The sequence below is a fragment of the Mobula hypostoma genome, chromosome 10 (assembly GCF_963921235.1).
Source record: "Mobula hypostoma chromosome 10, sMobHyp1.1, whole genome shotgun sequence".
Classification (NCBI taxonomy): Eukaryota; Metazoa; Chordata; class Chondrichthyes; order Myliobatiformes; family Myliobatidae; genus Mobula; species Mobula hypostoma.
The window spans coordinates 101,086,314-101,099,495 of NC_086106.1; the positions used below are offsets into that span (position 1 = coordinate 101,086,314).

A 13,182-nucleotide genomic window follows, 5' to 3' on the forward strand; every position below is an offset into this window, starting at 1 on the left:
TCTGGCTGGCCAACAGCTAGCCAAAAATAAGATTTATCCTCCATCCCATAATTTAGAGTGATTACATTAAAAGTGTACTCTAGGTTATATCTCATTATTGATACTCTGTTGTGAAGAGCAACACAATTCTTTCACTCCACTGTACTGTGATCTGTCCAATAATAGAATTTCCAGTGCAAGCAGCAAAGCAGAATATTTTATTCACTGAAAGATGTCAAGTAGAATAAAAATTCATTTCTCAAAGGCATGCTATAATGGTTGCGAAAGGTTTATAATACCCAAAACCATTGATATAGTAACTCTGCTATGAGGCCTGTTTTATCTTATGTCGAGCTCTGATTGTGCCAGTGTCAAGCAGATTAACTGAGAGCATGTCAAGAAGTCAGGTCTTAGAGCTCAGCTAAGGGAGAGCTGTTTGTGTTGGGGGGGGGGGGGTCACATGGTGAAAATGTCTTAAAATATATTAAAATTGAGTTATAGTGCAAAGTTTTACATTTGTATTAAATATATAAATTCTATGTGTGGCCTTTTGCAATTACTGTAAATAGGCTCTGCAGTGTTTATATTTCACTCTTTTTACAAGACCAGTGACTGTGATAGTTCTATTGAAAGAGCGATGGAATGAATATATAAAAAGCCATAGTTTGATCCCCAGTTACAGCAATGTGCATGGGATTAGTTTATCTTCACCCTGATTTTTATAAGAATGTGAGTAGATTATCACAAGTAGCAATTGAAACGAAGTCATTCACAATACGTGGGGAAATTAATTCTGTGTATAGCTCTAAAGTGAATGCAGCACAACTTAGATGGTTCTTAAGAGAAGATGGTTGTAAATTATTTTGACATTGCTGTGTTAAACATTCCCAGAATTATTCAAATAAGACTGTGAGTGACCTCGTTCAATATATCTCTCCCAAAATATTCCTTAGTAATCGTAGTATATCCTGCTAATTGAATATCTGATGTTTGGGATGGATTTTTATTTTGTTACTGAGTGTTAATGGCATTTTGAATGTGCAGATTTATATTTATATGCTGATAATGAAATTGAGACCTTGTACAGTTTTGGGAGAAGTATTAGCAAATCTTCTGAGAACTTCATAACCTCTCTGTTGAAAATAATTTCTTTGGAGCGTGTACTTGAACAGGGGCTCTCTCTGCTTGTTTTTTTCAGGTTGTATTAGGCATACAGTGTGAACTACAGAAGCAACTCAAAAGCTTCATCTCTCTGAAACGGCTGCCCCAAGCTTCCGTAGGGAACTACCAGAAATGCCAAGATAAACGGCCAAGATTTGCCGCAGTTCCTTCTGTCTTTGGCAAAGGAGTCAAGTTTGCCATCAAAGATGCTAAGGTAACCGCTGACATCATCGGGGTTGCCAGTGACGACAGCAGACGCATAGCCGCCATTCTCAATGGTGCTGATTATCTGGAAAATCTCCATTTCACCATTGATGGTCGAGATACGCATTACTTTGTTAAATCGGGACCTTTAGAAGAAGACCTGAACATAATTGGGAATACCGGAGGGGGCCGTGTGCTGGAAAATGGAGTCAATGTGACTGTCTCTCAGATGACCTCCGTGGTAAATAGAAGGACTAGAAGGTTTGCAGATATCCAGCTCCAGTACGGGGCTCTAGGCTTCAACATCCGCTACGGTGCCACCATTGAAGAAGAGAGAATCCATGTGTTAGAGATGGCCAGACAGAGAGCTGTAGCCCAAGCCTGGGCAAAGGAACAGCGTAGAGTGCAAGAGGGAGAAGTGGGGGCGAGAGCGTGGACTGAAGGAGAGAAGCAGCAGCTGCTGAGCAGTGGAAGAGTGTCAGGCTATGATGGTTATTTTGTATTGCTTGTGGAACAATATCCGGATCTTTCCGACAGTGCCAACAACATCCAGTTTATGAGACAGAGTGAAATAGGAAAGAGGTAACGGTGAAGAAACGCCTGCCTTTCAGTCACCAAAGACTGCCTGTTTTTAAAACATTTATTGATTTGCTGTACTCTTTTCTAGAATGATATCCTGTACATATTGTGATGGAGAAAAAAGTCAATTTTCAAGCTGCCTTCAAATGTGATAAAATATGGTATTTTAATAATACCCTTGTTTAGCATTCCTTTGAGTGGTTGGACACCTGATCTGGTCCATAATCAATAACATCAGACAATAGTGCTCAGTCCAGATCAGACGTAAATCTATACTATAGTTCCAGAATACACTAGTAGGGGTTGAGTGCGTTCATTAAATACTGTACTTTGTCTCTAATGTACAATTAGAAAAAGATGCCAACTGTGTTCTTCATAACAGTTCAGAATCACATATTTTCTGTCACATAATGATTGTCCAAGGGTGCGTTGCATTATTGGGCTAGATACAATAGCTAAAGATGTTTAATTTTGATATTCTTCATTTTTTTATTTAATTGTGAATGGTATATAATGCTGTGAACAAAAAGAGTATGTATGATTGGTGTGTGAAGCACAGTACACCTGTTTTAAACTGCTTATGGTGGTGGGTGCGGTTAAAGCCTGTTGTGCATTATTTCCCACAGTAAAACATATCTTTATTGTTCACCATTAAAACCAGTTATTTCCTCATTTAAATCAAATTGGTGGTGTAATTGCTAAAGTAAAGAGCAATTTGGTTTTCTTTTCTAGGTATAACCATACCAGGAGGTATACATTGAGGTGTAACTTCTTCACTAACTTTGTGTAATTAATTTTAGAATGTAGTCTGGCGCAACGTCAACACACGTTTACAGTATGTGAAGGGCAAGCCAGACAAGATGTTAATATTTTTAATTATGATGTAAAATTCCTGGTAGACATTATTAACGCCAGCCATTGCGACCTGCTAATTGTTACGTGTTTTCATGTACTGAGTATGCAATCTGCATTCAAGCAAGATATGATGGAAGTTGGTTCTGGATTTGTGGAATCAACTGATTCTGTATGGAAGTTTATAAATAAATATAGCACAATGGGGCTGGATATTAAATCTCATTCATTCACCAGTATATAAGTGAATCAATGTAGGCCTATGATTTTACCAAATTTCACACAGCAGATTTTTTTTAATTCGTTAAAGGAACAATAGACTAGATTTTCTATCACGTTGTGTAAAGTTTATATGTTATTCTCAAATTAACTCTTAGGAAGAAAAATCTTGTTAATTAAAACTAGAACCATGCTCCATGTATCATAAATTCCTAATTCTATCAACTGTACCCTGTATATGTTTGGCATGTTAGTGCATTTGCATCGTGATCTCAACTGCCAGGTGATGCAAGCTTTCATGTCACCTTGACGATAGTCTAGAATATATCCATGCAGACTCAGGCTTTTGCAGCTCAGGATGGCATCCTAAAGAGGACTGATTGTGCCCTTCATCTAGCTGTTCTGTCACTTAAAACCTTGTTAATTCTGTAACTTCAAACTTTGTATCTCTCTCCTTCTGGATTTGTTGACTGTTTCTAATCATTAATTAAGCTTCATATCCCAAAATGTCTGAGATCCTTTACTTATTTACCTCAGTCCAGGCCTTTTTCCCCAAGAACCCCAGCAGCCTTTCATCCACAGCCAGATGCAACATTTGTTGTTCAGGACAAACAGTGGCAGACATGGTAAGACCAGCAGAGCTGTGAGGAGTTTTGTGGCCAATATCTCAAAGAGCACCACTAGAGAATGGTAGCAGCACTCTACAAAGAAGGGTTCTCATACTTAATTTATACATTATCAATAAAAAAATTAGAAGTAAGACCAATTGGGTGAACTTTATACTGAATGGATAATAAAGTTGTGCAGTAAATGACCAGAGAAGATCATTAAAACTAGCACATTCATAGCAATCCAATCAGGCTTGTTTTTCTGCGTCATGTAGGCCTGAAGGACAAAGGATCAATCAAAATTTTGTTTCAACCTTTATCTGGATATAGCCAGGTACTTGCACTGTCCAATTTTGCATTCAGTGTTAATTCAACGGTTTGCTTCAGACATTAGCAGCCACCCTCTGATCATTGAAGGAGCAGAGGAGGTGAAACGTAAGACCATAAGGCCAGAAGGAATAGGAACAGAACTATGTCATTCAGCCCATCATCTGCTCCACCATTTCGTCATAGCTGATCCATTTCCCTCACAACTCGATTCTGCTGCCTTTTACCCATAATCTTTCATGCCCTGGCTAATCAAAAACCTATCAACCTCAGCTGTAAATGCACCCAATAAACTGGCACTCAATCTAGGCCTTTCAATATTCAAAAGGTTTCAGTAAAATGCCCTGTCATTCTTCTAAATTCCAGTGAGTACAGGCCTAGAACCATCAATCACTCCTCATATGATTAGCCTTTCATTCCCAGAATCATTCTCGTGAACTTCCTCTGCACCCTCTCTAGTCTTAGAACATCATTTCTTAAATAAGGAGCCCAAAACTGCTCAGAATACTTCATGTGAAACCTCACCAGTGCCTTATAAAGCCTCAGCATTACATCCTTGCTTTTATATTCTAGTCCTCTTGAAATTAATGCTCAAAAGGACTGACCCCTGCAAAACAACACTAGTCACCGACAGCCATTCAGAAAAGGCTTCCTTTATTCCCACTCCGCCTCCTGCCAATCAGCCAATGGTCTATTCATGCTAGTATTTTTCCTGTAATACCATGGGCTCCTGTTAAGCAGCCTCATTTGCAGGCCCCTTAAAAATTTCTGAAAACTCAAGTACATAACATCCACCAGTTCTCCTTTGTCTATCCAGCTTGTTATTACCTCATAGGAATTTTAAGGAATACAATGCCGCATAAATCAAGATCTTTTCATATATTTATTATATATTACTTTATACTTTATACTTTATTGTCACCAAACAATTGGTACTAGAACGTACAATAATTATAGCGATATTTGATTCTGCGCTTCCCACTCCCTGGATTACAAATCGATAGTAAATATTAAAAATTTAAATTATAAATCATAAATAGAAAATAGAAAAATGGAAAATAAGGTAGTGCAAAAAAACTGAGAGGAAGGTCCAGATATTTGGAGGGTATGGCCCAGATCCGGGTCAGGATCCGTTCAGCAGTCTTATCATAGTTGGAAAGAAGCTGTTCCCAAATCTGGCCGTACGAGTCTTCAAGCTCCTGAGCCTTCTCCCAGAGGGAAGAGGGATAAAAAGTGTGTTGGCTGGGTGGGTCGTGTCCTTGATTATCCTGTATTATATTAATTTATATAAAAAAGCACTTTTATTTCACATGTTGTGCATTATGATTTGAATCAGTGTCACAACATTGATCAACATTACCATAACATACAATTAAATGCCGGCTTTTGAAGCAACTGCATCAATATCTTCACTTTAAGGTAATCCAACTCACATGCACTCGTTCAAATGTTGATGCCATGAAGATCAAGGTCACTCATGGGACATGCACTCTGGTGTGATGTAGAATTAAAGAAGGAGACCATTCAACCGATCAAATCTATGTCTGGTTTAAACTACTTTTCCAATGTTGAGATGAAAACAAAAATTACTGGAATAGTTCTGGATCCAAATGTGGTTTGCAGAGAAGTCGTTTCAGAGTGGGGCCGGTGACCTGGATGGAATAATATGGAATGGGGATTAGTCTGGGACTATCAGGACCTGAAGTGTGAGGGTATCTGGATGGTGTTGTGATCACTTGTTGGAGTACGAGGTGAGGCTCAGCGAACTGGAGGGAGGAATTGGGCTCAACACAGATATGGCCTAATCTATAAAATATTTGTAGCTTTTCTGTTTATATTTCAGATATTCAGCATCTGTGTTTTTTTTTCCTGGGGTACTCAGCAACCAATTCAGTCAGTGATCAAGCATCGTGATGATGTACTGCCTGCTCAATATCTCCACCTGAACATACTGTAACATTGAGTGAGGAAGGTACAAGGCAACAGAGAAATCTTTGAAGAAACAGGAACAGCCAACCAACACTTCTTGTTCAGGAGAAAGGTAATGCTACCAAGGGTCTGAAAATTTGAATACAGTCAAAAAAACAAAGTGAGCAAATCAGAAGGGCATAAATCAAGAGAATATTACTGTACATTACTGTTTTTGTTCCCCATTGTGATATATAGATATTTGAAGATAAAGCAATTGTGGTGGTATATTGTGGATTTCCTATTGTGGTGTTTGCAACAGATATTGACAGATGAAGAGAATAAAGTAGTTCCTTAGTGCCTTTAAACGCAAACAACAGGAATTCTGCAGATGCTGGAAATTCAAGCAACACACATCAAAGTTGCTGGTGAACGCAGCAGGCCAAGCAGCATCTGTAGGAAGAGGTGCAGTCGACGTTTCAGGCCGAGACCCTTCGTCAGGACTAACTGAAGGAAGAGTGAGTAAGGGATTTGAAAGTTGGAGGGGGAGGGGGAGATCCAAAATGATAGGAGAAGACAGGAGGGGGAGGGATAGAGCCGAGAGCTGGACAGTTGATAGGCAAAAGGGGATACGAGAGGATCATGGGACAGGAGGTCCGGGAAGAAAGACAGGAGGGGGGGGTGACCCAGAGGATGGGCAAGAGGTATATTCAGAGGGACAGAGGGAGAAAAAGGAGAGTGAGAGAAAGAATGTGTGCATAAAAATGAGTAACAGATGGGGTACGAGGGGGAGGTGGGGCCTTAGCGGACAGATTTACACTGCAGTCACAGAATGTCATAAATTATCAACTATAGTAAACTTGTCTTGCTCCTATTTTTAAAAAAGCAACAATTTCCCATAATTAAACTTGCTTTTCCAGAATCCTGAGTTAGGAAAAATGAGGTATTGATCAATATTAAAGTATTCTAGCATTGAATGAAATTCATCCACATCACAAAGGGTAAGGTGGTGAAATGCACATAGCACAAATTGATTGGTCTTGAGAAATGTTAAATTTAACAAACTAACAATCTAGAAAATGGAAGAAAATAAGGTCATTTTAATCAGGGATCAAAAAAGAATTACTGAAAAGTAACTCCATCTGAGTAGTGAGAGTAAAATAAAAATAAAAGCAAGTGGTACTTAAACTTCCTGGAGAATACATTGAGAGATCGGGATAAATTGAGATTACTAGGTCTATTATTCGCTATTCACAAAAACTACTTGGATTCTGGAATTTGAAGTATAATTTTAGAACCATGGTCATTCAAAAGTACCATATATTAATACATTAAGCAAATGCTTATGTAAAAGGAATGTGAACTTCAGTATAAATTAGTGAGAGTTAGTATTCTTTGATCGGAAGGGTAAGAAAGCCACATAAATCTGCAAATGGGTTTGAGGAACAATGAGATTACTGAACCATTAACAGTACCATAGTCAGTAAGGTTGTAACATAAGCAAAGTACTGGGATTGAATTCAAAAGGCACAGCATTGTAAAGCAAAATGTTAAAGTAATGGAAAACAACATGAAATGAGTACTTGATTCAATCATGTGATGTATTTAAGAATCAGGTAGATGATCTTGGGCAAAAGAATTGTGCAGAAGGATAAGCTGATGGGTTGAGATGGCATTAAGTAGGAGGAAGTTCTTGAGGAACATAAAAATCCACCTGAGAACAAAACTGGACGGAATTTAATGTGGCACTATATTGTGGAGAATATTATAATTGCATGCATTCATCACATTTGATGCACTGACATGGAATCAGAAAATAGGATTACAGCAACCGCTTGGTACACAAGGAGGCCACTTGATCTATCTTGTGCCAGCTCTTTCAAATCTATCTATTAATCCTGCTCTCTTGTACATTAATGTTACCCTTGCAATTTATTTCTTTTCATTATTTATCTTGCTAATTTCTGGAAGTTACTACTTAATCTATTTTGTAACCATTTCAGCATTTTTGTCTCATAGTAATTTTCCTTCTGAGAAATTGCTCATCATTTTTATCTATGTCCTCTGGATTTTAACTTTCCAGTCATCAGAAACAGTCTCTGTAGATGTTTTCTGCATCAAAACTGCAAATAATTTAGAATAGCTTTATAAAATATCCTCAAAATCCTCTCCATTCTAACATGAACATCTACAGCTTCAACATGCCTCATGTCACTAGTCCCTAGTGTCATTCTTTTCTAAGCAAAAGCATTCATAAGTCAACCAAAAATATCTTTCAGTTGATTTTTAATTAACTCAACTCACCTTTCTCACCTTTATCACAAAAGCCAACACAATTTAGGAAACAGGAGGCAGGGACTGATGAGGGGTGGAAGTGGAGAGAAGAGAAGGGATTGTCCGCTTGGTGAATTGTCTGTCCTCCCTCAAGTGTTTGTAATTCTACCAACATTACTCTGCTAGTGCCTGTTTCTCATTGACCAACTGGTCCAGGTTGCCATAGATTGTGCAGTCCCAAGCCCACAGGATATAGGGATAGTGCAGGAAAATTAAAATGAGGACGAAGATTAGCTATGAGGTGGATGGATGATGTAAAGATTAGAAAGCATTTTGGCACAACCTATAGCAGCCTGGAGTAATTCACTGAAGAGTGACAAAGAGTACTGACAGTCACATGATGGGATTATAAATACAGTCATCAGGAGACAAGTAACATCCCTCAACATCTTCACAATCTCTAGGATGACAGGTGTCAAGCTGCTGTGAAACACTGCACACCACTTTGAACACAGATATCTAGAAGCATAATGACTGCAATCTGAGCTCATATGGCAGATGCCTTATGTAATCTTGGGAGCTGGCCATTTGGTCACCTTATCCTGTTGTTCTGGGCCATGTCACCAGTGTCAAAACACATATATATCCTATCTCTCAATCAATGCAAACAGTGCATAATCATTACCTAAGCTGGTGGCCTAATGTCACAAATTGTGTAGTATCTTCCCACCCTGCTTGTTCTTCTTGCAACATGAGAAAAGTTGCAACTCTATCTGAAAGAGGAGAGACATAATGGTAGGTTTGATGTATGAGAGGTGAGGGGTAAGTCAGAAATCTATGATTATATCACTGCAATCTGTATATCCGTTAAGAAAAACCGTGACATAAGGAGGCAGCGGGGTGCAAGCAGGAGAATTAGGAATAGGCATCACTGTTCACATTGAACTCTCATATGACAATAAAAAAAAGAGCCTGGCTTTCTGCAGCTGGTCAGTGAAATCATATAAGGACGAGATGGCACAAATTTGTTGCGGGACCCTGCATTGGGTCCGATAGGCACAGGTTAATTTTCTGTCATGAAGCGTATGTTATTTTCTGGTGTTATGCAGATTGGTTCCTTTTATGTTTTAATAATACGTAAAGAGTAGGGAAAATAATGGTAAACCTACACATTTGTTCTCAAAAATGCATGGGAGACTTTGATTTTCTCTGCATTTCCTGTTACTGTGAAGCAGCAGGAAAGCACAGATGATTACAATAATTTTAAAGCACTTTGAAGCATGACAGTCATGACAATTAGTTCCTAACTTGCAAGTTCTGTGCTGCCATCACCAGAATATCAGTGGATATTGCAACTTCAAAGTTGGGCATTTCTAAAATATTACACTTGTATATGTTGGCTTATTTAATAATTATGACCTTATTTAAAAAATGAGTACATGGCAATGGTTAAAATATAAATAGCTATTAATACAGGATACCATAATTACTTTACCAGTTTTCATACAGAGATACAACAGTGAATTTTCTAATATAATTCATCCAGCATGACAGAACTGTTAATCATTTTCAGCAATTCCTAAGTCTTTCAAAATCAACTAGAGATAATATTCAGTCCATTATTATGAAGGATTTTTAGTCATTTGCATACTTCAAGTTTTAAACAGTAAATGAAGCGATTATCACATTCTGTCAAAGCTGATGATGGTTGAGTTCTCTCCTGAGTTAACTGACTAGTGACGGAGTTTTACATGGAACTGCATTTGAGGTGAAATGTTTTTTATACACTGACTAGTTTGCTGACCTGCAGAAGTTGCATTTTATCTTCATGCATGTATATAAAATTCCTCTTAATATTTTAAATTTATTAATAATTTATTTGAAGTATATAATAACTAAAGTTAATAAGAATCTTAGATAAGACATATTTAGAAAAATACCTCTGTAATCATACTGTCCTCAGAATTTATCCTTAATTATTATGACAGAATTTTAACATAATTATGATTTCAGAGGTAATTGGAAAAATTTTCCCCTGATTACCATAGTTTGAAAAAATAATGAAATGCTTAATAAGTTTCAAAAATTGCAACTAACTTTGCTAATGTGGTAAACATATTTAAAATAAATTATAAAAACATACATGGATTATGTGTGTGCATACTAATTCTTAAGGAACTAGTCAATCTTTTTCTTTTTTCTCCCTCTTCGACATGTCAAGTTAGACCAATATGAGAAAAGATGAAGATAGTTTTCAGTTGAAAAAAATTAACATAGAACATAGAATAGTACAGCACAGTACAGGCCCTTCGGCCCACAATGTTGTGCCGACCCTCAAACCCTGCCTCCCATAGAAGCCCCCACCTTAGATTCCTCCCTATACCTGTCTAGTAGTTTCTTAAACTTCACTAGTGTATCTGCCTCCACCACTGACTCAGGCAGTGCATTCCACGCACCAACCACTCTCTGAGTAAAAAACCTTCCTCTAATATCCCCTTTGAACTTCCCACCCCTTACCTTAAAGCCATGTCCTCTTGTATTAAGCGGTGGTGCCCTCGGGAAGAGGAGCTGGCTATCCACTCTATCTATTCCTCTTATTATCTTGTACACCTCTATCATGTCTCCTCTCATCCTCCTCCTCTCCAAAGAGTAAAGCCCTAGCTCGCTTAATCTCTGATCATAATGCATACCTGATATAGTAATGATTTTTAAGATCTCTGTCACTTCAGTTTCATGTTTTAGTTGCACTGATATTTTGTTTATCTCTATGATTCTTCTGAAAGCATTGATAATAGGTGAAACACATGTCCATGTTCAAAGTAAATTTATTATCACGGTACATATACAGTATGACACCTTAACTACCCTGACATTCATTTTCTTGCAGGCTTTCACAGTAAATATCAAGAAACACAATTGAATCAATGAAAAACACAACATATAAAGATGGACAGTGGTTCCCATATTTTTTAGATTTCTACCCCCTTGGCACCCTTACCATACTCCCCAGCACCCCCTCTCTCTTTCCGTCCATTATATAAAAACTATAAAGAATTTTGATTTACGAAGCGCAATGAAAGAAAATAGGAACTGTGAATTCAAATCAATGACAAATAATAACAAAAATTTTTCAAATCTACTTAAAGCTAAAAATAAAATTATTTCTTTATATAATTACAGTAAAAGCGATTTTCATTAATAATTTTAGAGCATACATTAGTAGTCTAACTATTCACTACTTCATTGCTTTTTCACTTTTCAATGATGTGAGGGGGTTTGCTGCAGTGATATCTGCTTCTCAACATCAGGCTGAATGTCACTCAGAAAGAGTCTCAGATCCCCACCTTCAGTAATTTGCAGTCTGTTTCGTTGCTTTGAAAGAAGTTGGGAGACTGCACTGAAACCACACTCAGAAAATATGATGTTGGAAAGGTAATAAAGGACATCTTGACCCTTTTCCACAGTGCAGGATAACATTCAGAGTTTTCTTTCTGCAACCAGAAGTCTTGATATGATTTTTTGAACCTTGGCTTCAGTTCAAAGTAATTTTGCAGTGAGGTCAGTTGTTCCTTCACCCTTTCTGGTAATTCATTACAAATGTTCAGGAATGGATTTACTACCCAATCTGAAATCTCAGAAATTTGAAAAGATTGTGATTGTGAATGTTCCACTTAAATAGGTTTAACTTGGACAGAAATATGGGGACAACTGATTTGACTTTGATAAGATCCACATTCCTTTCCTTGCAATTGGAGACTGCTTTCATTAAACTTTGTGCGTAATTCTGACAAATAAACAACATCAAGTCTAATATTCTTGAGTTGATAAGTGAATGAAGTATTTGAGTCTTCAAAGAATGTTATCACTGTTTCAAAATGTGCATAAAAGCAGGGGTCCTCAACCTTTTTTGCACTGCGGACAGGTTTAATATTGACAATATTCTTGCGGACCGGCCGACCTGGGAGGGTGGGGTGGTAGGGTTGCCAATGGACAAGAGTAGCAGTCAAGTACGTTGTGTTTACCCCGAGAAAGACAACAATGACCATGAAGCCTTGCACGGGCACCAGTGCACATACGTGACCTGCGCATGCGTGCGCCTGCCGATCTTTTCCCCCAGCAAATCGCTTTTGGTGATTCTGTTCGGGGTGGGGGGTGTTAATCATGACTGGAATATTGGTGATAAGTGGCTAATACACTCTGTTTCGTTTCTAAAAGGGTTTATCTAGCAAATTTAATATGAAGCACACAGAGCATATTTTCCTCGCATGAATACAGTGATAAATCAATTATCGGGGAGGACAGGGGAACTTGAAGTAAGTATTGAACGAACTTCCAGTAAAAGTGGCAGAAACAGGTTTGATATTATTATTTAAAGAAAAATTGGATAGGTATATGGACAGGAAAGGAATGGAGAGTTATGGGCTGAGTGCAGGTCGGTGGGACGAGGTGAGAGTAGCGTTCGGCACGGACTAGAAGGGGCGAGATGGCCTGTTTCCGTGCTGTAATTGTTATATGGTTATATAAGTAAGTCAATAGCATCATAACATTTTAAGTAACGTTTGGATATTAAACACACAGCGCATATTTTCCCCGTGTGAACATATAAAATCATTGCAACACACCAGAATCGCTGAATCAGTGGGATACCTGGGCTTGTTTCCCTGCAACAAGACAGTTCTATCGAGGGGTGATGGGAGACAGCGATACTCGAAGGGGGTTCCTTATGTCCAGTCTATTCCGCAATTTAGTTTTCATCGCATTCATTGCAGAAAACTCCGCTTTGCAGAAATATGTTGCAAGCAACGTTTTCAGTGCTTTTGTGGCTATCTCAGGATACTTGGCCTTGACTTTGATCCAGAATACCGGCAGAGATGTTATGTCAAACATACTTTTCAGCCCGCCGTCATTTGCAAGCTCGAGGAGATGATCTCCTTCCCGCGCTGACATGGATGACGCGCGGGTAATGACCTTGCATGCATAATGACTCAACAGTGGCCGTGACAGGGAATGAGGAAAGGTGCAGCTGACTCATATCGCCAAATCACATCGTTTCCTCACGGCCCGGTAGCGC

At 38.3% G+C, this 13,182-nt stretch overlaps 1 protein-coding gene across 4 annotated transcripts in view; it reads left to right on the top strand.

Annotated features, from left to right (window-relative positions):
* Positions 1-2,982, top strand: part of tenm1 (teneurin transmembrane protein 1) — a 2,340,669-nt gene extending 2,337,687 nt beyond the window's left edge. For all 4 annotated transcript variants that reach the window (XM_063060938.1, XM_063060937.1, XM_063060940.1 and 1 more), the window contains one exon: positions 1,178-2,982. In XM_063060938.1, coding sequence (XP_062917008.1) covers positions 1,178-1,930 — 753 coding nt within the window. In that variant the 3' untranslated portion in view covers positions 1,931-2,982. The remainder of the gene's footprint in view (positions 1-1,177) is intronic.
* The last annotated feature ends 10,200 nt before the right edge of the window (positions 2,983-13,182 follow it).